This window comes from Saccopteryx bilineata, chromosome 3 (genome assembly GCF_036850765.1).
Source record: "Saccopteryx bilineata isolate mSacBil1 chromosome 3, mSacBil1_pri_phased_curated, whole genome shotgun sequence".
Classification (NCBI taxonomy): domain Eukaryota; kingdom Metazoa; phylum Chordata; class Mammalia; order Chiroptera; family Emballonuridae; genus Saccopteryx; species Saccopteryx bilineata.
The window spans coordinates 164523484-164549415 of record NC_089492.1 but is presented as its reverse complement, the minus strand read 5'-3'; the positions used below and the strand labels follow the sequence as shown (position 1 = coordinate 164549415).

The 25932-nt window shown below is 47.4% G+C and overlaps 1 protein-coding gene across 15 annotated transcripts in view; it reads right to left on the bottom strand.

Moving 5' to 3' along the window:
• The window catches only part of PDE4DIP (phosphodiesterase 4D interacting protein), a 201226-nt gene that overhangs the window by 15814 nt on the left and 159480 nt on the right, over positions 1 to 25932 (bottom strand). For 10 of the 15 annotated variants that reach the window (XR_010730380.1, XM_066268147.1, XM_066268148.1 and 7 more), the window contains 13 exons: positions 23054 to 23286; positions 18317 to 18752; positions 17315 to 17507; positions 16340 to 16456; positions 15188 to 15716; positions 13475 to 13710; positions 11469 to 11520; positions 9399 to 9622; positions 8641 to 8793; positions 6546 to 6731; positions 2631 to 2885; positions 1297 to 1428; positions 533 to 658 (listed from right to left, as the gene is read on the bottom strand). Coding sequence is in view for 14 of the 15 variants with exons in the window: in XM_066268147.1 (XP_066124244.1) it covers positions 533 to 658; positions 1297 to 1428; positions 2631 to 2885; positions 6546 to 6731; positions 8641 to 8793; positions 9399 to 9622; positions 11469 to 11520; positions 13475 to 13710; positions 15188 to 15716; positions 16340 to 16456; positions 17315 to 17507; positions 18317 to 18752; positions 23054 to 23286 (2872 nt within the window). In the remaining variant the exon portion in view is untranslated. The remainder of the gene's footprint in view (positions 1 to 532; positions 659 to 1296; positions 1429 to 2630; positions 2886 to 6545; positions 6732 to 8640; positions 8794 to 9398; positions 9623 to 11468; positions 11521 to 13474; positions 13711 to 15187; positions 15717 to 16339; positions 16457 to 17314; positions 17508 to 18316; positions 18753 to 23053; positions 23287 to 25932) is intronic. The other 5 variants (XM_066268149.1, XM_066268153.1, XM_066268142.1 and 2 more) reach the window with 2 other exon arrangements.

Sequence of the window (25932 nt, the reverse complement as noted above, 5' to 3'; positions counted from 1 at the left end):
GAATCTGGGCAATGATAGACATTTTGCTAGCACCTCTAGACACAGTCTTGAGGATTACTGACCAGAGAGAAGCCTTACCGATGAGTGAGGGGACGTGGGGAGGACACACAGGGATGGCAGCTCAGACACACAGAGCGGCAGTCAAGTCTGGAGAAACTTGAGAGGGTTTATAGGCACTCACATTCCTTCCTTTTCTGGTTCCCAACCAACTGTGAGTTGAGGGGAGGTAGAACAGATACCCAAGAGGTATCCACTTTGCTAGCTGATGATTCTGCATATCTGCAGGCTGTTGGCTCAGAGCGGTAGATTTCCGGGAGTTATTTGTCCCTGGAACCTATGGGTCAGAGGTCCACAGTTGGCCCCTCTCTGGAGCACCCTTTCCCAGACTGAGAACAGCTATGGGAATTTGGGGTTGGTAGACCTGGGGAGCTGGTATTTTACCTCCTCTCTCTGCTTCTCCAGTTGGTGACTGGTATGGCCAGGGAAGAAAGGGATTGAGAGAGACCACAGTCTGTGGTTTTTGATCACCCACCTCTGGAAACATGACTCAGCTGAGCCTGCAGGCTTCGGTTTTCTTCCCTAAGGAACCTGTACTCGTTGTCGTTGTACAGCTGAGGCGTGGACTCCAGGCCCTGACTGTAGAAGTTAGAGGTGGATTCTGTTCCGAAAAGTGCAAGCAGGCAAGTTACACATTTGTCCCTCCTATGTCCCCAAAGATACTGTCCCAGTCCAGCAGAAAACCCTGAGGACTCAATCCTGGCCGAAAGCCTGGTGGGCTGGAGGCTCGGCTCCCTGTGCCTCCTCTCAGGGTCCTCGCTGCATTATCACGTGTCCTTGCTGCTACCGGTTGGGGGGGCTCATTCCCTAAATTGCTGTGGCTGCTGCGCTGTGGGCAGAACAAGGTGTGTGGAAAGGATGGCCTCCCAGTGACAGCAGCCTGGGGGAAAATGGGGGAGGGGGATAAGTGGCTGGGGGAGGCCCAAGACCTGGCTGGATCACCTGCCAGCCACATACAAGGGTGCAGAGGAGACAGCACCCTTGAGCAGATTAATGATGGAATGAGAAGTCACACGGCTCTAGGGACAGACCTTGTTGGTTCTGCAGTGAGGGAAGTTACCCTCTGAGCTCCCCGACATCTACCAAGTAAAGGTGACAGTACTGACCCAGCTACCTTGCTGGACTGTGTGCAGGGAGCCACTGCAGTGAAGCAGACCACTGCGCCTGAGTACCGCACAGAGGGCCTCCCTCCCGAAGCTCCCTAAGTGTGACCCAAGGAGGCCCCCTGGGCCGGCCTACCCCTCCCAGGGGCAGTGGAGCTGAGCCGGTGCTCCAGCTGCTCCCGCAGGTGGTCGTTAACGCAGATGGACTCCTCCAGGTGCTGGCGCAGGTTGTGGATTTCACCCAGGTGTTCCTCCAGCAGGTCGGCTCCTGCAGCGCGCCAGACAGGAAAGAGGTGGAGATGGAGAATCCTGGTCACAGGTGGGGTCCACGTGGGGCAGGGATTTGGCCACTGGCCTCTCAGCATGACCCCTAAACATCACCATCCTTCTGCCAACTGCATCCTTTCATATGGGCACCAGAAATACAGGACAGCTCAGTGCGAGGCAAGCCCCATGGACCTCCTCCCATAAAGGGCTAAGTGCAAGGGAACTATTAGTGTAAGTGTGCAGTTACTGGTGTAACTAGTGAGGGTAAGGCAGTGCCACACAGTTTAGAAAACTAGCTGAAGGCTGTGGGCTGTGGACAGGGCATCTGGAACGGTGTGGCCACCTCCTGAGTGTCACTTTGGCTGTGGCAGAGAAGGCCTCACACACCCTAATACCTCTTCTTACTGCTACTCGATTAAATAGTCTTTGGCACAAGACAAAGCTTTTTCTCTGCCCTCCGACAGAAGGCCTTGGGTCAGATTTTATGAATATAAACTCATCCCGTGGGGTTAATGGTCTGCAATGCTGCCCTCTCACCCCTCTCATATGGAGGAAGGAAGGGGAGCTGGCTCTGATCTGGGGGCTGGTGAGACAGGAGAAAGAAGTAGCCCCACAAGGGGATGAAAGATGCAGAACAGAGAAGTGGGAGGGGTGCTAATAACAGACTACGTCACCTACACCGTTGTGCCTCAGTCTGTTTCTGAAAAGGGCAACCATCTCACTGTTGGAACTGAGCCACACCCCATGTTCACTATACAGCTAACTTGTCCATGTGTGCGATGTCTCACAGCCCTGACCAGGAGAGCTCGGAGAGGAAAAGTTTGAACTGGGTTTTGTTCACAGAATCTATCTGTGGGGCAGGGAGCTGTGTGGAGACAGCATCCTTTCTGTTACAATTCCTGACTGATGGAAGAATGTCCTGTGAGTGCTGGGGCCTGGCATTCCGGAAAGGTCCTAGCATGGGCTGTCCGGGCTCAGGGTGCAGGGAGAGGGGACGTGACTATGTGCACAGCGGGGGATCCCTGGCTGTCCCACGCCCCGCACAGCACCGAGGCCGTGGGCAGGGAGGATTCAGGATGCTTGAAGCACTATATGGCTCCTTCATTTCACCCCTGCTCTATGCACCAGGGGCCAGAGAGAAAGGAAAGGCCCTGCCCGGGGAGGACAAGTGTGGGCTCTAAGTAGGATTTCATTTTGCTTTACCTGTGGGTTTGGAGTTAAACTGGCACACGGAGGAGCCCGAGGACAGGTCTCCAGACACGCTCCCTTTCTGAGGTCTCATCATATCCCACTGGCCACCGCTTCCCAGGTACCTAGTAGGCTTCAGAATTCCACCCAGTTCTAGGGTGCCCCTGGGAGAAGAATGGAGCTGGGCAGGGTTGAGATAGTGGGCAAGGCCAGCTTCCAAGTGGCTGCTCTGCAGTGTGCCTGGGGAGGCAGTGGAGGCGGTGCTGACACCTGGGCGGGAAGAAACACGAGTGGGAAACAGCGTCAGAGGTGAAGTGTCCGCGAAGGCAACATGGGATGTCAGGATCCCAGCCCACTGCCAAATATCAATTAGATCAAGACATAACCTAGAAGCCATGTATTTGCTTTCATGAGACACAACAAGGTAGGGGACAGATAAAGTATATGAAAGTCACCGGTGTACACAAAGGGGAAGTCCAGTACTCCCCCTGGCTCCTGCTAGAATTCCTTGCGACAGAGTCCAGGGGAGTTCCAGGAGTAGAACTCACTCCCAAAGTCAGGGGTCAAAGATGTGATGGGATGTAGCATTGAGCACACCTGTGAACGGGACTATTTGGTTGGCCAGCACTACTTGCCTTCCCCAGCAGGTAACCAGGGAGCTTTTCCTTTGGGGCTGTCAGAGGAGAAAGGGGACCTGAAATGCAGCTAGAGATTGCTGTTCCCATTCCTCCAGACTGAGGAACTCTTTGCTGAGGCTAGGGGAGGCTCTACGGAAGGCAAACCTCACCCAACACTGATCCACCACTGCTGTCTAAAGAATCACTGAAGACTTGTGCAGAGGCAGGGAGGCCCTTTCATTTCATAGGCTGATGCTCTCACTGATCTCATGACGTCATGGGCCTTCCCTTGAGCTCCCTCATGTCTGCGTCTATGTAACAAGAGCCCAGCTTGGGGCGAGGGGGAGAGAGGTGGGCAGGACTATAGTTTAGGATATTGATACTCGTGGCTGCTTTCTTTCAGGTAGCATGCACATGAGTAGCAGGGTAAACAGGCATGTTCACCTAAATAAACAGAAGTGAGGTCACATTTCCTCCTGCAAAGCCAGATTCCTCTGAGTAGTTAAGTTAATGCAATTGGCACTTGCCAATTTTTAACGCTCTTTGTAACTAGTTCTCAAATTTGGCTACATACTGGAAACACTTGGGACAATGTAAAAAATACATGTTTTTACCAGGCCCCCCAGAGATGTTGCCTAATTGGTATGGGGTACAGCTTGGGCCCTGTGTTGGGGACTGAATAAATAAACAGGGTATTTTTGCAATCTGGACAGAGGTGCTGGGCCCAAACCCCCCCTCACCTGCCTAGTTAACAAAGAGCTACACCTGATTCTCATTTGTCTCACCCATGTTCTCCGGAGGAGGCTGGAAGCTAGTTTCTTATTAGTGTAAAGTAGATTTGGATGGTATGATGGAGGGTTGTCTTCGAGTTGCCTTGGAAACTTAATTGAATTGCTGATGGACCACATTTTTTCTATGAATAAAAGTGGATGTGTTTCTGGGAGCACGGACGTTACAGCTAAGGAACAGTAGAGACTGTTTGCTGTGGCGTTCTCCTGAACCCATCTGTATGTATATATATCTTTAAGTCCCTATCATTTATTTCAATTCCATACCTTTTCCCGTTCGGGACCCCGGTATATACTTGTCGTGGCTGGACCGCAACAGCCCTGGATGTTTCTAAATCATCCCAGGTAATTCTAATAGGCAGTAAAGTTTGAGAAATACTGTGATGGGTCTTTCCTTCCCCAATTTGCAAAATATAGACATTCATTAGGATCACTGGGAGTTAAAGAAGAAGATGAACAACATAAGCCTCTAAATTTTATTTAAGCTTCAACAAAGATGTTGTTCCCTACCCTCTTCAATGCACCCCCTCACAAGGCAAAGGGGGAAATCATGGTTGTTGACAGCTTACTTTTTAACCAAGGTCATAGGAGGTTCCAAGTCTGTCAGCACTGTGATCAGTATACTCATTCTCCAGCCTCCCTGGCCACACAAGACAGAAAACATGCCCTTAACCATGCAAAGACACCACAGACTTGCACCAGATTTTAGCCCCAAAGCAACCTAAGAAGCCACCATGCACCACAAGGAAGCTTGGTTCAAAGAAAAAAGAAACACTGGTAAGCAATGGTCCCTTGGAGAGGACCACACATCAGGAGGGCAAAGAAAGGGCTGCAGTCTTCCTCACCAATGCGGGGACCACCCCAACTCTAGTCAATGCCGCAGACTAGATACGACTCCAGTCCATACCACCAGACCCCTTTCTATGCAGGGCTCTCCTTTTATGTCCCCTTGGACAGAGGTAAACTGACAACTATGGAAACGTAAAGGGGGGAAAGTAAGTTAGAAAACATTCTTGCTACGTTGGCATGGGACATATTTGTCACCCGTCAGCTGCTGGCTCCAGAGCTGCTAGAGCAGCAAGTTCCAGGTCAGACACACCAGCACTCTCCACTGGTCTCTGCAGGGAGAGAGAGAGAGGACTATTGCAAAGGCCTCAGAATTCATTCAGCTGAGCTTAGCTCACGATCTGAGCAGGATGGTAACAAAGCCATCCTAAGCTGAGAAGGTATACTGGAAACACGGAACTGGGGGCAGAGGGCCCACCTCTCCCTCTTCCTAGTGCCTTTGAACAGGTACCTCTCCTTCCCTGAGCCTTAGCTCCGCTCTCTGGCTCCCCTGTCACGCAAGGTGCATGAGGCTCAGGAGAGAACAGGTCCATGTTGCCAAGTGAGCCTAGATTGCTGTATCTGTGTGAGCGATGAGCAGGTAGCCTCTCAGACTTCACTACTGGTGGAAAGGAAGATGCACAAACTCTCCTAAAAAATAGTCTTAGTCTACCTGGTTCTGGAAATCAAATAAAAAATGGGGCAGTGAATCCATTTTCGGGGTTGACAAAGAAAACAAACTGGTCTAAATGACATATGAGGCTTCAGGTGTACAAATTCCTTTCTGTAGTCTTAGGTCACTGGACGCCCCTTGTGTGGTGGTCCTCACCACCAATCTGGCTCACCTGAGCCCCTCTGCAGGCACAAAGTATGGCTCTAAGTGATGGCAAACTGCTTTCCAGCTGGTTTTTAAAGCACTACTAAAAAGCAAATTTATCATGTAAGGTTCTTTTCTTATTGTTTTCTGAGCTATAAGTGATCACCCACGAAAAAAAAATTTATAATGAGGCATGTAACCCATATAGACATCAAACTCTTTTCTAAAAGATGACAGTAAACAGTCCGTGAATTCTGTGACTACATCACATCAACTTCCTCTGTGAGTTCAAGGATAGAACTCATGAGCAGACATCACAGCCTATGTATCTGTTTCTAACTGCCCATCTGCCACCTGTCCGGGGCAGAAATGAACCTGTGCAATAGGAAGAAGGGCTGTCACCCCCTTCTGAATCCCTATGTCACCACCCTTTATGGCCCTCACCTGAGGAGGTTAGGATCTGACCTTGATTAAAAGCATTTCATAGCAGGAAATAGACATGGGAAGAATCCCACTGAACACGGCCATCTTTGCCATGGCCACTTCACCCAAAGCTCCCTCCCACGCCCTGCCCTCCAGCATGTCACCAGGCTGTCAGGCTTTCGGCACACCGGGTGTATTACACACTGTCAGCTGTTGGACAGCACCTGGTGAATGCATATGCCTGTAACCAATGAGACACACACCAGAAAGTTAACAGTCGATACATTTAAAAAAAAAAGAAAAGCAAGCAGAGCTGTCCTGCCATCATCCATCTACAGGTGACGTGTATCCCTATTGTTCCCCCCAAACTCTGCCATCAAGCCACAGCCATGCAGAACAACACAGGGAGTGGGGGCTGGGGGATTGCTAGCAAGCACACAAATGCAGCGGAAGTGCTCACTTTCTCCTAACTGCTTCTGCAGCATCTGCAGCTCCTGCTGAGCCTCGGCCAAGGAGACCACTGGGGCCTCGCAGCAGCCAAGGAGGGAAGGGCCAGTGGAGCCAAAAGGCAGGAAGCTGGGTGGAGCTGAGGGCAATGGTGCCTGGGGGAGGCTAACCAGCGTGGGTACAGAGGAAAAGTGAAGGCCTAGAAACAGAAAGTTAGGGAGAAAGTAGACACATCATTAGAGAGAAAGGAAGAAAAAGGAATGGGTAAGACAGAGGAGATAAAACTATTCCTCAACCACCTGTCTCCTTGGGGAGTGGCCATCATTCAAAGTGGCGCTGCCTGGGATGGCTAGGAGTGATCACTGCCATGGCCTAGGGGGAGCACTACCCCCAAGAGGCTGGCCTGGCCACCCCCTTCCCCCATCCCCTGCCAGGGCCATCCTGCACACAGTCCGTGCTCAGCTTGAAAACAAGTGGCTACAGAAGGCAAATGGCATTACCATAGCCAGGCTGCTGCAGCCTGTCCCAGCCATCCTGGCCACGGGCAGGTCAGGAGAGCTGTGTCTGAATGCTTCCTGGAGCCCCTGGGTGCTGCTCCTAGCATGTGCCAGTTCTTCTTATTGACAAGACTGTTCCTACACTGAGAACCCCTTTCCCTGAAAGCATTAGGGCTCACCCTGAGGAGGGCAAGAGTACACTAAGGCTATGGGAAAACTTGTGTTATTAATACATGTAATTCAAGACTGATGTAAACAGATTTTAGAATCTGAAATCAAAACGTTCATTCACCAGATGAAAAACAGAGGTGTCCTCAAAGTGACTTGGACAGTATAGTTTACAAACATGTCTGGGTATTTGTATCACGTGGGAAAAATTATTTTTCTTTTTTTTTTTAAGAATGCCTTCATTAAAACAAAACAAACAAACAGAAAAACACCTTATTTATTCATTTGAGAGAGAGAGGAAGGGAGAGAGGGAGAGCGAGGTAGAAAAAGAGGGAAGGCGAGAGAGAAAGAAAGAGAGAGAACACTGATCTGTTTCTGTATGTGCCCTGACCAGGGATCGAACTGGCCACCTTTGCCTATTGGGAGATGCTCTAACCAACTGAGCTATCTGGCCAAGGCAAGAAGATAGTATTTAAATGAGTACACTTTGCCAGGCCCAGGCACCCTTCAGGGAAGCATTCTGATTGTAAAACCCTTGGCCTTCTACTCTGCTTGAGCCCAGAGCACTTACGCAGATGAGCAGCTCTCCATGAGTTCCTGGTGCAGCTGCTGCTCACTGTGTGAGGCTCAGTAACTTGACCACATTTTTCTCCTTAAGATCTTAGCTGACTGGTCATCAGGAAGCAACAGAAGGAAGTGCTGTGCTTTCTGGGGGCAACTCTACACAATCTGACCTCCTCACAGACCACACTGAAGACAGTGGCCAGGGAAAGTTGGGGGTTAGGGAGCCAAGACAAGCTTTGCCCTCTTCCTGTCACGGCTGGTGCAGACTTGTGATTAAACAGTGCACCCTTGGCGACTACCCTGAAGCAGGTAAGTGAAATGTACCCCTCTGGCTGGCCCCAGGATACACACATGTATGGATCAAGGACTGCCCACCCATTCATAAATCCTGAACAATAGCGCAATAGGAAGGGAACCTTGTCTGATGGTCCTGGGGCCACCTCAGCCGGAATGCAAGTAGCCCCACCTGCTGCAGAGGCTGCGGAGCAAATATAATGAATGGGTGATGTGTACTGGGGAGCAGTTGTGAATTTTTTGTTGTTGTTCTTTGACTACTTTGATCCTGGGAAAGGATTTTGCCACTTTGCTCCCCAGGGTGAAATGAGAGAAAGAAATGAAAATGTTTATTTAAAAATGATTAGGCCAACTACTTGTCAAAATTTGTATGCAGCTCCAAGTCTGTTGTGGATTACTTATTTTTCTAAAATATTTAAAACAAAGAAGAGACAACACAATTAATGAATTAGGAATGGTTTCTTCTTTTTGTCTCAGGTTTGATGCAAATAAGCTCCTAACAGTGAAAACATCTGTCCCTGAAGAAAAGTCAAACAGGCAGCTGGGGAAGAGCGATAAGGCTCCTGTCCGCTGATGGTCGCATACCTGGATGGGCCTGGCCAGCCTCCTGGGGGAGGTGCCGGGAGGCAGGCGAGCTGGCAGGGCTGCTGCTGGGTTCGGCCTTAACCGCCTGAGGTGCAGTGGTGGATGATGGTTTAGAAGACAGTACAGCAGGATGACAGGGGTGATGGATGGAGTCTACAAAACCCATGAATAATAGAAAATGTTTGATGTTCCACAGAGAATTGGGACCTGGCCTTCCATTTAAACAGGGCACCAGGGCAAAGCCCTGCTTTCAAGACAGCACCAAGCACAAGCACTGTGGGCAAGGAGGGATCCTTTTCTTTCATACAGTAAGGCAAGCCACCTTAGAGGTGACACTGGGCCCAGCACCCTGAGACCATGAATATGGCACCTCCGGTCATATCTGGCACAACTGGCAGCACCAGTGGGATGCCATGCTCGGGGGTGCAGCTAACCAGAGCATCAGATGACCTATCACAAAGGAGGTCAGCAGATAGATTCTATGGTCATGAGGCAGTGGGGACGAAAGTCCACATTATCTTCCCATTCTCCCCTTGGGTCTAACAGCATGTACATGATGCTGGTGGAGACCTGGGGACAGGGTAACTGGAAGAGTCAGAAGCAGAGCAAAGACCTTGACCTGCTGGGGCCTATGCTTGGCACTTGGTCCCAGAGCCATGTTCAGTGTCATCCACACCAGGGTAGGTCTAGAAGTCCTGGTGATGGAGGTCTCCTCTCAGCCTAGATAAAGCTAGTACCACTCGGAAAGGGGAGATTACCTGGGTGGCAAGGCGAAGCCTTCTTCTCTTCATAGGGTGTGTACTCGCTGGCCATGTCCATGTCGGAGCAGGCTTCCAGCTCATCAGACAGGAAGGAGGAGCTGCTGGGGGAGCGCTGGGAGTCAGACAAGGCGTGGCTACTGGACGGCGTGAGGGACCGGGCATCCAGCTTGGCCTGCAGGACTTCGATCACTTTCTCCTTCTCCTGCAGCTCCCTGCTGAGCCTAGAGGGGTGCGGGGGGACAACAGGTGAAATCAAGGTCCCTGGCTGAGGCACTTGAGCAATACACAGAAGTCAAGGGGGCCCTTCCTGCAGAGAGTAATCAAAATAACCCATCTCTGATTAGGGGTGGGAGCAGGTGTGGTGCAGAGGGAGGGAAGCAATAGCTGCCCAGCGCCTGGGCACATGATATGCTGGGGACCAGCAGGGACTCTAAGAGCCCTCCAAGGCACTGCTGTCTAAAGTAAGGTCCCCACGACAGCTGCAGCCTGAAACTTCCGGTAACCCATCTCCCAACAGGTCAGTATGGAAGTGGAAGATAAGCTTTGGGAAACACAGAGCAATGCAACATTGCATCAACATCCAAGAGCACAGTAAGGAAGATCACTTGGATGACTGAGGTATGGGCCATGCCTGTCTGCGATGGATCAGAAATGAAAACAAAAGCAAAAATGAAAACATTATGTCTTTCACCACGGATATTTTGAGAATCACTATGTGCTCTAAAGCAGTGGTCCCCAATCTTTTTTGGGCCATGGACTGGTTTAATGTCAGAAAATATTTTCACAGACCGGCCTTTAGGGTGGGACAGATAAATGTATCACGTGACTGAGACAAGCATCAAGAGTGAGTCTTAGATGGATGTAACAGAAGGAATCTGGTCATTTTTTTAAAAAATAAAACATCGTTCAGACTTAAGTATAAATAAAACGGAAATAATGTAAGTTATTTATTCTTTCTCTATAGACCGGTACCAAATGGCCCACGGACTGGTACTGGTCCGTGGCCTGGGGTTAGGGACCACTGGTCTAAAGCACACTTGTGACACAAAGTAGCTCGAACTAGTGGCTACAACAATATTCTATTGTACACTATAAGGCTACATGCAGTGACTCTTCAAAAACTGGTTTCTAAGTCACTGTAGTTTCTTAGGGGACTGCAATGTCAGGTCATTTTCACCAGGAACTGTAACTTAATTCATTTTTTTCCCCAAAGGAATTGGGTGGCTATAAACTAACTGCCAACTCAACCGATGTAAGCCAACTGGGCAAAAAGTATACCCTGGTCTTTAAACACACAGGGGAAAGAGATGTTGCCAACATGATACGGTGTGCAGGTGATGTTCTATTGAGTTGCACACTTGAAACTTGTATGATTTTGTGAACCAATGTCACCCCAATAAATTCAATTTTAAAAAGAGAAACACACAGAAGGGAAGCAGAGAGGACCCTTGCTTAGTTCACTTTTAAACAGACTGACTCCATGTTACCAAGCTTGGAGAATAAATATGCAAATAGAAATCAACAGAATTATATCAAAAGAGAGTAAAGAATTAGGTTAAAAACAACAGTAAAGCCAGACCAGGCGGTGGTGCAGTGGATAGAGCATCGGACTGGGATGTGGAAGACCCAGGTTTGAGACCCTGAGGTTGCCAGCTTGAGTGTGGGCTCATCTGTCTTGAGCAAAAAAGCTCACCAGCTTGGACCCAAGGTCGCTGGCTCAAGCAAGGGGTTAGTTGGTCTGCTGAAGGCCTGAGGTCAAGGCACATGTGAGAAAGCAATCAATGAACAACTAAAGTGTCGCAATGAAAAACTGATGATTGATGCTTCTCATCTCTCTCCATTCCTGCCTGTCTGTCCCTGTCTATCCCTCTCTCTGACTCTCTCTCTGTCCCTGTAAATAAATAAATAAATAAATAAATAAATAAATGCAACAACAGTAAATTGTTCCATGAATAAATTGATTAAAATCAGCAATTTGCACCCCATTCCCCCATTCATGAAGCCACAGCCATGCTTAATCCCTTGGGCCTGGCTCCTGACCCCTCCACCAGATCCTACTTGAATTACCTGAGGGCCAGGGGCTCGAGTTCAGCTTGATCTTTCTCAATTTTATGATCCTCTGCAAGCCAAAGAAAAGAAACAGTCAAAAAATTACAGAGGACCCAGGTTCGATTCCCGGCCAGGGCACATAGGAGAAGCGCCCATTTGCTTCTCCACCCCTCCGCTCCGCCTCTCTGTCTCTCTCTTCCCCTCCCACAGCCAGGGCTCCATTGGAGCAAAGATGGCCCGGGCGCTGGGGATGGCTCTGTGGCCTCTGCCCCAGGCGCTAGAGTGGCTCTGGTCGAAACATGGCGACGCCCAGGATAGGCAGAGCATCGCCCCCTGGTGGGCAGAGCTTCGCCCCATGGTGGGCGTGCCGGGTGGATCCCGGTCGGGCGCATGCGGGAGTCTGTCTGACTGTCTCTCCCTGTTTCCAGCTTCAGAAAAATGCAAAAAAAAAACCAAACAAAAAAATTAAACAGGTCCTACTTCACACATTGTAAACACAGGAGCCTATTTGCATGCAGAATAATGATTACTTTATGTGTGCCCAGGCTATATGGAAGAGCTATTCTAGGAGGCCTCAGATTGTGTCTTTAGAGAAGAGACCCACAGGTTGGCCTGGTGATCACTATGACTTCCTCTGCCCTAAATCAAAGTGGAAACGTTTAAAGGGCACTTGCCCAGCTTCCCTCTAGAATAATTCAGCCTCCGAGCATGCCATACACTGACTCCCAGTGTACAGCTGTGTGTCCCTTCATGGCTTTCATGCAGAACCTAGACTTGCTCTGAGATGGCTAGACCCTGTCCCACCTCGGCACCTGCGACCAGATGTGGCGTGGTCGGCTCAAAGACTGATCCTGCAGCACTCAGGAAATTCTCTCTAAGCAAAGAGCTCCACTAATAACCAACATTCCTGCCCAGGCTGGCTAGCTCAGTTGGCTTTAGAGCATCATCCTGATATACTAAGGTTGCAGGTTCAATCACCAGTTAGGGCACATACAAGAATCAACCAGTCAATGCATAAATAAGTGGAACAACAAATCAATGTTTCTCTTTCTCGGTCCCTCTTCCCTCCCTTCCTCCCTACCTCCCTTCTTCTCTCTCTAAAATCAATAAATAAACATTTATAAAATAATAACCAACATTGCTAGGCTGATACTATGATAAACCATGCCTCAAATATGTCCAAAAGAGCATGATGCTTTACTATATTTTAATTACATTCATGTATGATTCCATGCAATCAATGACAAAACAGACACCAAAAAGGTAAGTCATTTGGCCTGACCAGGCAGTGGTGCAGTGGATAGAGCTTCGGACTGGGATGAGGAAGGACCCAGGTTCGAGACCCCCGAGGTCGCCAGCTTGAGCGTGGGCTCATCTGGTTTGAGCAAAGTTCACCAGCTTGGACCCAAGGTCGCTGACTCGAGCAAGGGGTTACTCGGTCTGCTGAAGGCCCACAGTCAAGGCACATATGAGAAAGCAATCAATGAACAACTAAGGTGTCACAACGAAAAACTAATGATTGATGCTTCTCATCTCTTTCCATTCCTGTCTGCCTGTCCCTGTCCATCCCTCTCTCTGACTCTCGCTCTGTCTCTGAAATAAATAAATAAAATTTTTTTTTAAAAAAAGGTAAGTCATTTGCCCAGAGCAAGTTCATAGCAACATCCAGGCTAGAGCATGGGTCTTGCAGTTCTAAGTTCAGAGCTCTTTTTACTACAGCAAGGTCCTCTGATCTCACCTCCCTCCCTCTCCTTAGCACTGGATGGATGAGCCTCCTTCCCTACAGGTCACATGAATGATGATGCTTCTACCATGCTAATCATGGGGCCACTCTAACCCTGTGTGTTCCTCTTGGGTACTTAACCCGCTACTTACTCTTACAGGCCTGACTCTGCAATGGCCCCAGGAATGAAGTGGAAGCCAGATGCTGGGTTAAAAGGCTGCTATGAAGATGTGCCAACCATCTGGGCCTGAGAGTGTGTGAGAGCAACTGAGCCTATTCCAAAGCCCTGTGGCCAACTTACTGGTACTGAGTTTGCTGATGAGCCTGTCTGTCAGCTGGCTTCCCTGGGCAAGCTGCTCCCGGAAGCTCTGCCCCAGGTAGTAGTCTATGTCATTGCTCCTTAGGAGGTCCTCAAAAAATTTTACTGTATCTTTTGCGTGCTGGGTGAGAAGATAACAGATACCTCTCCCTTCTCGTATTGTCTGGCGTAAGTAGGATAGTTCTCGGGCCTGATCCTGGATCAGGGAGTCATATTTCCTAGATCAGGGAAGAAGAGGAAAGAGTGAGAATGGAAAAGAGTGAATGATAAGTTATTGGGGCTTCCATGGAGATTTCTGTAAGAACATCTCTAGGATCTCCCCCAAGTGGAATTCTGGCACATAAACCACAGGAGGTATTTAGCAGTAAATCCTGCTCTGAGAAATGACTGCATCAAACAACTTATGCCCGTTCTTCCATCACTTCACATATGTTACCCACGTGTCCAAATATGAATCCTAATTTCTGTGGGCGAAAGACAGCCATAATATTTTACACCCCTTACAGCACCAGGATAATAGACTCACAGTGATAATAAATACTAGGTATATATTTACTATGTATTTATAGAGTATATACTGAATAAATACTAAAAACAAATTGAGTAGAATCACTTAATCCTAAGTCTGCACAGGACCTTTCATATCTTCTGTTTCTAAGACCATCCATATAATGTCCACTGCATTGCAAAGGTGGCCATCACACAAGCTCCCGTTCCTTTGCTCTTGTGCAGTGAGGCCTGGCTGATCTTCCATCAGCAGGTAGAGGCTACTCTCCATCCCCTTGAATCTGACTGGGCTCTGTGACCACTTTGACCAAAATAATAGAGCGGAAGTGACACTGTGCCAAGTGCAGAGAAGCCCTTAACTGGCCTGGCAAATCCCACTTTCTGTCTCTTGGAAGTCAGCTGCCACACAGGAATGAAACCACCCTGAGACCATGATCCTATGAGAAGCCCAAGCCAGGAGAGGCCCTGGAAAAAAAGCCACATGGAGAAAAAGAGAAGCGAAGGAGCACAGTCACCAGGCACATCAATGAGGACGCTGTGTCCAGCCAGCCAGACCTTCTAGATGACTCCAGCCACGTGAGAGACACCCCCACACGCGAGAGCCAGCTGAGCCCAGTCAGACCACACAAATCACTGTTTATGTTCGGGGTGATTTGTTACTCAGCACAGATAACTGGGATGGACACTGAGATGGATGTCTACCCAGTGTTTCTAAACATAAAATATAAAGAACAATGATGACAATGGCAAAGGGTATTGAGAGCTTAATGTGTGCTAGGCATTATTATAAGTACTTGTATTAACTCATTTAAACCTAATAGCCACTCTTTGAGATAAGTTCTTTTATTACCCTCACTTAATATGTAAAAAATAGGCTCAGAAAGACTAAATAAGTTATGCAGCTTTTGAGTGCCAGAGCCAGGACTCAAACCCAGACAGTCTAACTACTGTGGCTACTGTTACTTTCCTACTATATTTCTAGGAGGCAATCCCAGAGACCTGCCTCTCCCAGATGGGGCCACCCATCCAATGCCCTGCTGGCTGCCCCCTGCCCTTTCTGCAAACCTAGGTCGACCACCGAAATAAATGCCCCAATGGGTTTTCACTTTCAGCTGCCTTGCTACCCTGCTTCAAGCACAAACTCAAACACCATCAGTCTATTAAGGGTCCAAAGAATGCACGTCTTACCCAGGCCATGAGGCGGACCTCAGCTCTTCAGTCAGCTTCCCTTCCAGTCCAGTTTTTGGGAGCTGGGCCTCCAGCTGGGACACTCTTTGGATCAGACTTTCCAGATCCTTTTTAGCCTGAAGCCCTGGGGGATAGAAAGCTCCAGTGCCATCAGACAGCCACCCCTCATCCTCGTCAGTGACACTATGAGGTGATGACCCCTCGAGGGTGTTAACAGCCTTTAGCTTGCGGGGCCTCTCCAAACTAGACGAGTAATCACTTGTGACCGAGAGAGACCGGACCCGGCTCTTGAGGTTTTGAATGATCTTGTTGGCAGTCTGCAGCTGGGCCTTTAGGTCTTTGATGTTCTTATGGAGGACAGAGATGTCTTCTGATTTTCCATATGCCTGGAACACCTCCTGCTTCCCCAGCTGGCTTTCCAAGGGCTTCTTCCCAGGGGGGCTAGCGCCTGTCGAGTCCAGGCACTCCTGCTGAGAGCACAACCCCTCCATGAAAACTGTCCCCCTGGGGCTGCTGTGCTCCTCGCACTCTGAGAAAAGACAAAGACATCTTCCTAAATAAAGCTGGGCATGCTGCCATAGCCTCTGCCTTCCAGCAGAGGCAGGTTTGGTAATAAGGACAGTAATTACAAGAGAAACACTTAAAGCAAGACTTTCTTCAGCCCTGGCACTGGAATAGCGCTCAAATACAGGCTTCCTTATCCTCATAACTGCCCTGCAAATCAGGTGTGGCCACCCTCTGTGTCACTGAGCATTTTTACCCTCTTCTTAATTTCAATTTGGTGGGCATCCTTACAGTCAAAGTTCTTTTATAATAAAGAAACAATTTGTTAACTTATGGTTTGTATATTCCCAAAAGCTTATTTGCTCTTTTAATTAATAAGTAAGCCTTGGTAATTTTTTTTCTATAAAAATCAGTTGGATAGAATAGTGTTTGCTTTAATAACAGAATGCTATAGAAATTCAAACTCACACTCATCCTCATCTTGGGCAAGTTTTCCTCTGAATTTCCTGTCCCTCTCTGGTCCTGTGTCCCCTTCAGTCTACAACAGTCCTTCACCCCTCCGCCTCATTAGGTGTGGGATGGGCGAGTAGCACCCAGACGTTAAAGCTGAATGTGGGGAGGGAAGACAGCCTGCACGTGTAATCATACCAGGGCTGGTGTTCTCCTCCCGCTCAGCCTCATTCTCACTGCGACCACAGGTCTCGTAGCCCAGGTCCTGGAGGCCCACCTGGACCTGCTTGCTGTCCTGCTTCACCAGGGGTTCACCTGCTCGGGAGAGACAGAGGGTGCTGTAGAGTGTCTGAGCTTCTCATAGACTCTGGCACATCCACTGGCCCTTGGGGACAGGATGTCAGATCCAGGGTGGGACAAAGATGCTTCTTTGGACTCATGTGGTAGAGTGCCCGCCCTCTCCAGGCAGCAGGACTTCCTCTGCCAGGGTGAGCCTGTGTTTGCCGCTGATGATCTCACCTACAGATAACCTAAACTTAGTTGGGACCAGGCTTCTTTAGTCATGCATTGCCTCCCCTCATCTCTAGAAGCTCCAGTGAAGCTAGCAAGTCCCGTATCATGGAGCTCAACTACGTAATTTAGAATCCCAAGTCATCCAGATCTGCACTGTCCAATAAGGTAGCTCCTAACCACTTGTGACGATTTTATATTAAATTAATTACAGTTAAATAAAACTTAAAATTCCCGATTTAAACTAGCCACACTTCAATAACCCCATGTGATAGAGACAGAACACTTCCATCACCTCAGAGAGTTAGTTCTATTGGGAAGCACCGATTCTAGACCAACAATGATTGACATAGTTTTGCAGAATCTGATGTGGTGCAAACAGGAGCAAGAAAGAGACAATTAATACGTGGTGAGTGAGGTAAGGCAATTTACTGAAGACAGCAGACATTACAAACCCCAGGCATAAGCCACTTCCCCCCCATACACTCACTGCACACTCCTTCATCCCTCCGTTCCTCTCTGTTGTTCACAAGTCAAAGAGAAATATCCCTTTCCCCCATCCAGCACCATGCTGGATCCAGGATCAAGTGCATTTTGAGGCCAGGAAGAAAAGTGAAGCTTTTCTGCAAAGCATGTAGCTTCCCAGGGAGGAGACAGACTTACTGAACATGACTCTGTACTTCTCCAGCTGGTTGGCCTGGGAAAACACAGTGGCTTCTGAGATCAGCAGCTTCTCCTGGAGATCTTGATAGCGCTGCTTGCATTGTGCCAGCTGGGAGCGCAGCTGCTTGATGGGTCCCGGGAGGCTGAATTCTGACTGAATCCCAGGGCTGCAGGCCTGGGGTTGGCTGTCCAGCTGTGGAAGGGGGCCGGCACAGGGAAGTGAAGGGACCAAGACAGTCTGAGGCCATCCCCCAGGCAGTGACGGCCACTTCCCCTTCTAAGCCCTGTGGACTTGACGCACGTGTCTGTCACAGCACTGCTCATGTCATTTGGCAGTGACTTGCTTTCCAGGTATAGCACCTGGAGCGCTGGATGGTGTTTCATTCATCTCTGTATCGATGGCACACAGCACAGTGCCAATCGAGTCTGCGGAGGGCTCTCAGGGAATGTTTGCTCAACGTTTGGGAAGAGAAGGGATAGGAATCTCCACTCATCTCTCTCCACATCCCTGCCCCACTGTCCTCTCTAACCCTCCCCTTAAAAAGGACCCTGATAACCCCTCTGAGACCCAGGAACAGGCGCCTGTGATGAGCTTGATGACAATGGCAGTGATAAGGAACAGATATCATTACACACCACTGTTGGCTGCCTGAGAACCCCCGCGTCCCTACAGGGCATGCTGCTGAAGTGACCTGGCATGGTGCCAACTCCCTCTACACTGGCTGCCTGAGGACACAGGCTGGGTCTTCTTGTTGCCTACCTAGTGTGTTACTAGAAAAGTAAGCACTCAAGATGTATTTACAGAACATGAACTGCTTGAGAACTATTTCTGAAATGTAGTAAAAGCCATTCTAAAGGCTGAATATGTGAGGAATAGTGTGACCACTGTTTGTGGTGCCAAGGAGTCCTCCCCTCAGTACCTCCTGACCCACAAGGCAGACTGCTCAAAGTAGAAACTGACCTCTCCACCCTTGTCGAAAGAACTTTCATTCCCACACTTACTCGGTGTGCATCCACTGTGAGGGCAGCCCCAAGGTCAAGGCTCTGGGGTCTGGGGTGAGGCCTAATGCTCACTAGCTCTTCTTCTTGGCCGTGGTGCTCCCCAGGAGAACGGTCCAGCTCTGTGTTCATCCTGTCGATCTCCCTGGCCAGGTGCACAGGGAGCTCTGGACTAAGCTTACTATTCCCTTCCTTGCTGCTCAGCACCAGCTGCTCTTTGAGGAGGTTGATGATGTTGTGGGCATTCTTCAGTTTTCCCTGGAGCTTTCTGAACTCAGCCTGAAGGCTCTTCTCACTCAGATCCCCTTTGGCCACCACAGTTTCCCCCATTGCCTCGCCCTTCTCCTTGTCCTCCTCCATCTCCCATCCATCAGACATGGCTTCTCCCATCTGCTCTTTCAGCTCTGCATTCTCAAGGTAAAGGCTCAGCATGGTGTTCCTGCAGGAAACATACATCATCAGGGGCCAGGTCTGGCCTTGGCCTCAGTTCCTAAACCCCCTTTCCTACATGTCAGGTCCATCACAGACTCAGAGACACCCCAGAGCAGGAAGCAACCTCAGAGACCTGCAATTATGCTCTTGTCTTATAGACAAGAAAACTAGGGCCCAAGGAGAGTAAGAAACTTGCCCACACTCCCACAGATATTTGGTGGCAGCACCATCACTACAAATCTTGGACTTAAGGCACCGGTTTTGTTGTCTTTACTTGGGCCACATAGCTTCATGCTCTAACTTTCAGTGGCCCCTGTAATAAACAAGGATACTTACACTGTTGAGAAAAAAATTAAGACCTGCCTTATTATCCATGACAAACTGACTATCATGGATTCCACAGTTCTATTAATTATCATCAGTCAGTTTTCAACTATTGGATAAGAAATTGGCACCTAGGAACACAGAAGAAATAAATAATACAATCAGAATTTCAATCAAACATACTTACGTACGCCCTGGCCAGAATGCTCAGTGGATCAAGCATCAATCCTGGTGTACCAAGGTTGTGGTTTATCTCCCCAGTCAGAGCACATACAAGAAGCCACTAATGAGTGCACAACTAAATGGAACTAAATAGAACAATGAGTTGATGCTTCTTTCTTTCTCTCTTTCTCTCTTTCCCTTCCTGTTTCTCTCAATCAATGGAAACATTAAAAAAAAAAAAAAAAAAGCAAACTTATATAAGTATTTGCTTTATGTCCTCCTATAATAAGAGATCACTTTCCTAAGAGTAAGGACTGTCCGTTCTGCTCAGCCCATACCCCCAGGGCTTCCACATTAAACATTCATATTTGTTGAAAAAATAAAATGGACTCAACAAATAATTTTCACCAAGACATCTAGACCCCCCTTTTCCTCCCACCAAACCCTTTAGTGGGACTGGTGGAAGTAATAAAAAGAAATCATGCCTTTAACAAGGCAATTCACTTAAATTGGCAACTCACCTAACCTCTCTGAGTCTCAGTCCCCTTTTACACGAAATAAAGATTACAATGTTTACCTAGTGGAGTTATTGGATGCTTAAATGAAATCACATGTGTGTGGTTAGCTCAGGTCAGCAATGGAGAAGCCACTGACTTTTACTGTACGAGCTGCAGACCTGAGGAACTCTAACTTCAGAATCTATAAGGCCTGTGAATCTACATTGTTACTTAAGTTCCACAGGTGCTGTTTTTTGTTGCTGTTGTTTTTTAAGGTAAGAGAGACAGAGACAGAAAGGGAGAATGATGAGAGGCATTGTAGTAGTGGCACTTTAGTTATTCATTGATTGCTTTCTCATATGTGCCTTGACTGGGGGCTCCAGCTGAGCCAGTGACCCCTTGCTCAAGCCTGCGACCTTGGGCTTCAAGCCAACCATGGGATCATGTTGATGATCCCATACTCAAGTTGGCAACTCTGCGCTCAAGCTGGTGAGCCTGCACTCAAGCTGGAGACCTCAGGGTTTCAAACCTGGGAGCAAGCACAGCATCCTAGGCTGATGCTCTGTCCACTGTGCCACCATGGTCGGGCTTAAGCATGAGAACTGCTGACTAGAACAGTCAAAGGAAGTGAGTACTTCACAACTTGAAGCATTGGCAGCTGGCAGTGCACCCACATTGAATTTCTCAGAATCTTGAAGTCTTGGAATCAAGAGCAGAGCTTGTCTAATATGAATTAAGGAAGAAACTACTTTGGACCATCTATGAAACAGTTTCTTTTTTTTTTTTTTTTTTTGTATTTTTTTGAAGCTGGAAACAGGGAGAGACAGACAGACTCCCGCATGCGCCTGACTGGGATCCACCCGGCACGCCCACCAGGGGGCGATGCTCTGCCCCTCCGGGGCGCCACTCTGTTGCGACCAGAGCCACTCTAGCGCCTGGGGCAGAGGCCAAGGAGCCATCCCCAGCGCCCGGGCTATCTTTGCTCCAATGGAGCCTCAGCTGCGGGAGGGAAAGAGAGAGACAGAGAGGAAGAAGAGGGGGAGGGGTGGAGAAGCAGATGGGCGCTTCTCCTGTGTGCCCTGGCCAGGAATAGAACCCGGGACTTCTGTACGCCAGGCCGACGCTCTACCACTGAGCCAACTGGCTAGGGCCGAAACAGTTTTTTCAATAGAGAAAAAGGGGGCTGGTATTTTACCAAAACTGCGATGTCAGAAGGAGAGAAAGAGGCACATGTGTAGTACAGAAGAGAATATCTAATAATAAAACTTTATGTTTTGGGAAAATCCCTATTATGTTCACAATACAAACTAATGAAAGCAAAGCTCAACAAAATCTTCTCAAGAGACAGGCTATGCATTGCATAAATTCTATTTTCTATAATTTCAGTGAATCTTAGGGTTGGATGGAGAGTTAAACAAATCAGTTCCAGGTCAGTAACTCTGGGGAAAAAAAGATAATATCCTCGAAAATATGTACATATGGTTTGATTGTAGGTTCAACTGTAGGATCAAAAGAGATACCCCTGCCTGACCAGGTGGTGGTGCAGTGGATAGAGTGTCGGAATGGGATGCAGTGGACCCAGGTTCGAGACCCGAGGTCGCCAGCTTGAGCGCGGGCTCATCTGGTTTGAGCAAGGCTCACCTCAAGCAAGGGGTTACTCGGTCTGCTGAAGGCCCACAGTCAAGGCACATATGAGAGAGCAATCAATGAACAACTAAGGTGTTGCAACAAGAAACTGATGATTGATGCTTCTCATCTCTCTCTGTTCCTGTCTGTCTCTCTCTGTCACTGTAAAAAAAAAAAAAAAAAAAAAGAGATACCCTGTTCTAACCTATAGCAGCTCAACTAAGTGTACGAATAACAGTTTAAGTAAAATGTATACTTCAACTTAAGGAGAATTTACAGAAAGAAATATGATAATTCAGAGTAAAAGAACAAGCAAAAAAGAACTATGATCATAAGAATATTTCGAAAATTGTATAACAAAGTATAGTATAGAAGAAAAGGCATAGATTTCAAATGTTGGGAGCTAGGGGGTCTAGCCATAGACTTCAGGCAACCTTAAGCAAGTTACTAAAACTTTTTAGGCCTAATTTTCCTTGACTATGAAACAAGAACATTAGGCTAGAGGCCAGGGTCGTGTTTGGTGCTAATATTATTCTGTGATGCAGAGATGTTTAAGTGGCATATAATCAGCTGGGAAATAATAGAGCAGGAATGAGAAGTTGTACAACTGGACAGCTCTAGACAATGATTATGGGTAATCAGGGATGAATGAATACATGAATTAACCCTATTATCAACATGTTCCCCAAGCATCTTTTGGAAAAAAAAAAAAGTCATTAAAGACAGAGTGGCCAATCTACTAATTAATCAGCTCTTTGCCACTTTTGTAAAGTTAGTAAGATAAAATTGCTTAATTAATAAATCAATTGGACCCTGGCCGGTTGGCTCAGTGGTAGAGCATCGGCCTGGCGTGCAGGAGTCCCGGGTTCGATTCCTGGCCAGGGCACACAGGAGAGGTGCCCATCTGCTTCTCCACCCCTCACCCTTCCTTCCTCTCTGTCTCTCTCTTCCCCTCCTGCAGCCAAGGCTCCATTGGAGCAAAGTTGGCCCGGGTGCTGAGGATGGCTCCATGGCCTCTGCCTCAGGCACTAGAATAGCTCTGGTTGCAACAGAGCAACGCCCCAGATGGGCAGAGCATCGCCCCCTGGTGGGCATGTTGGGTGGATCCCGGTCGGGAGCATGCAGGAGTCTGTCTGACTGCCTCCCTGTTTCCAACTTCAGAAAAATACAAAAAAAAAAATCAATTGATTAAATAAATAAATTATTAATTAGTTATTAATAATTAAATATTTATAATTAACAATTCTTAATTAAATTATTGAATTAATTAATTTAATAAATAAAATTGCTTAACTGCTTAGTTAATAAAATTGCTGTTCCATAATTCAAGGACTCACACTTCTAAGAGAGAGCTGAGTGGAGATGAGAGTTCCTCTGTGTATTCTCTTCATGGACTGTTCTGGTTCTTTATATGTTACAGTCGATTCAAAACTAGATTTCCACTCACAACTGTCATATGGTTGGCTAATAATAAGCATTATCATTTTGAATTATGATCAGATTTATTTGAATGGTAAGTGTTGATAATCACCATTATCCACTATTATTCACTTTCCTCTAAAGAATTTGTAGACCATAGATGCATGGAGTGGGCACGTGCATTAAGAAGCCCCGCGGCTGCCCATTGCAGTCCATCGCAGTCCTTCCGTGATGGTAGCCTGTAATTAGCAGACTCCCTGTCTCCAGGGGGATGTCCTACCTGATGCTGGCCACAGAGGAGAATCCTGCTTCCTCAATTTGAGCCTTTAGCTCTTTTAGTTCCCCCTCAGCTCTCCTCTTCTCCTCTAAATACTGGTGGATCTCAGCTCTCAGGTGGAGCATTTCCTCCTGAATACCCCTGTCACTTTCCCCTGCTGTTGGGGATGGAGGGGGAAGAGACATCTTTGGGGTCTCCATAGCTGCCAGACTTTTCTCCCAGGCCACCTTGATGCACTGAAAGAAAATCATGGTTTAAAGAAGTCAGGTCGTTACAGAGGATCCAAGAGAAACATCAGATTGTGAAGGCAGCCTTAAATGGGAACAAAAACAGGCAGACCTAAAACAAGCTCCCGTCAGGCTTCCTGGACCCAGGGCCCTGGAGGCTGGTTTGGGTGGGGAGGACACACCCTGGGAACAGGGAGAACTGTGGCCATGGGCAGGAAGAGGAGATTCCAGAGGTGGGTGAGCAAAAGTCACAAGCATATAATGAATTTAAAACAAATGCAAACAGATGAGGTTTAAACAGGACTGGAGCGTGTGGGGGCTGGGATTCTTCTCTTCCCATGGGGACAGACGTCCCTGAGTCTTCTCACAAGTCAGGAAGCTCTGTCAGCCCTGGCACCTGAGTCCTTTGACTGCAAAAATCAGGGCTGCAGATGCCAGAGTTCAAACCCTAAGGCTGCATCTTTCACTCACACTCAAAAAAGGATGGTGAAGAGGGAGGACTCAGGGCACTCAGCAGTCAGGGTCACATCTCAGAATCAGAATGCAGGCGAAGCCCCAATTAAGACAAGCAAGCTCTATCTCCCAGCAGGCAGCAGGAGAATCACACCCCACAATTGCTGAGATGCTCAAGTGGGGCCACTTGCCCGTGGACAACTTCACTTGCTGGATAATCTGCCAGCCAAACTTCCTCTATACATCTAAGTGTGAGAATAGAACAAGGCAGAAAGAACTTCCCAACAAGGATACTCTTTTTTTTTTTTTTTTTTGCCAGAGACAGAGAGAAAGGAACAGATAGGGACAGACAGACAGGAAGGGAGAGAGAGAGAGAGATGAGAAGCGTCAATTCTTCATTGCCGTACCTTAGTTGTTCATTGATTGATTTCTCATATGTGCCTTTACCGGAGGGGGAGGGGGCTACAGCAGATCAAGTGACCCTTTGCTCAAGCCAACGATGGGCTCAAGCTGGTGAGCCTTGCTCAGACCAGATGAGCTCACACTCAAGCTGGCGACCTCAGGGTTTTGATCCTGGGTTCTCTGCGTCCCAGTCCAATGCTCTATCCACTGCGTCACCGCTGGTCAGGCAAGGATATTCTTGATGTTACTGATCAGTGTTTCAACTAAAGCAGATCGTATGGTGTTTCCCTCAAATGAGAATTCTTCACTTTTAGACTTTCTTATGTACCTTGCGCTCCTCTCCAGTTTTTCCCAAGCTTTAAAAAGTGTAGAAACCCAAACCCAAGTTATATAATCAACTTAGTGCATGACTAATTATTTTAGCAAAAGAATTTGCCCATCTGTCCAATATTAATCTTTATGTCAATGTCATATGACTTTTTTCCTCTCAGTAGCAACATTTTGAGGGGTTTTACCTAACATCAGGTCAACCTTGACCTCCCACTTCCCCACCTCTCCCCACAGCTATTTCTGGGTCACGCTGTTTGTCATCTTTTATCTCTAGAAATATACTGCTTACAAAAATTAGGGGATCGGGGAATGTGCAGACACTCCAATACTTCCAGCCTTTTGTATAGTGCATTTTCACCAATGAAATCAAAGTTGGTTTTGCATCTCATTTGCATAATTGAACAACTTTCTTTGACTTGTCATTTGCTTTTCTGATGTTAATTTTTTAAAAATCAAATGATTTTTTTTATTTTGTTCCCTGTAATGTTTTTTTCAAATGTTTTTTATCGCTTCATATTCATTTTGAAATATCCCCTAATTTTCATAAACAGTGTACTATGTCTTGTACTTGTCACTTATACATTCATTCTGATTATACAAAATCATTTCCCAATTATCAAAGTCATCAAGCTATTTATGTGCATCTCCGTAAGTCACGTAGTGGCCACTTGATTAGGTACATGTTGTAGAAATAATTAAGTGCTTTATTCCTTTATTAAAGTCACAATATGTTGAATAGAACAGTGACCAGAGGAAGGTAAATGGGTCAATTATTGATAGAGCTGCTTGGCTTGGCACAAAGCTATTGATCTTTGTGACTTTTTAACAGAGCATGTAAGATTTAGGCTACAGGCATGTATGTAGTAGTGCTGATGATCATGGCATACATGTGCAATGGCAGTTAGTAACATAGAAGTTGGGGTTGTAAAGAGATGCTTATTCATGTCAAAGATGAAAGAGATGAGTGAACACAACTGAATTTCCTAGGTATCCAACCCCACCTGGGACTGTGAACCTGAGATCTGTCTCCATGCCTCGGCGATCAAGCTGGCTTAGACTGGTGGCCACCCTTGCATCTGCCACAAAGCATCTGAGACAAAATAAAGGAAGAGGGACTGGATATAACCACTTTTGAAAGTTTATGACCTCAGTCCTCATTTAAACTATATGATATCTTTCTATGTAATCTCTTTGCAACTAACATTGCCATTAGCTTTGAATATGGGCACAACATTTGTTCTTTTCTAAACCTTAAGGGTTCCTTCTGCTTAAAAATATCTAACAATACCCACCTATTTTTATTTCTTTATTTTTTTTTGTGTGTGTGTGACAGAGACAGAGAGAGAGACAAAGAGATAGATAAATACATACATACATACATACATACAGGAAGGAAGAGAGATGAGAAACATCAATTCTTCATTGTGGCTCCTTAGTCTCCTTAGTTGTTCGTTGATTGCTTTATCATAT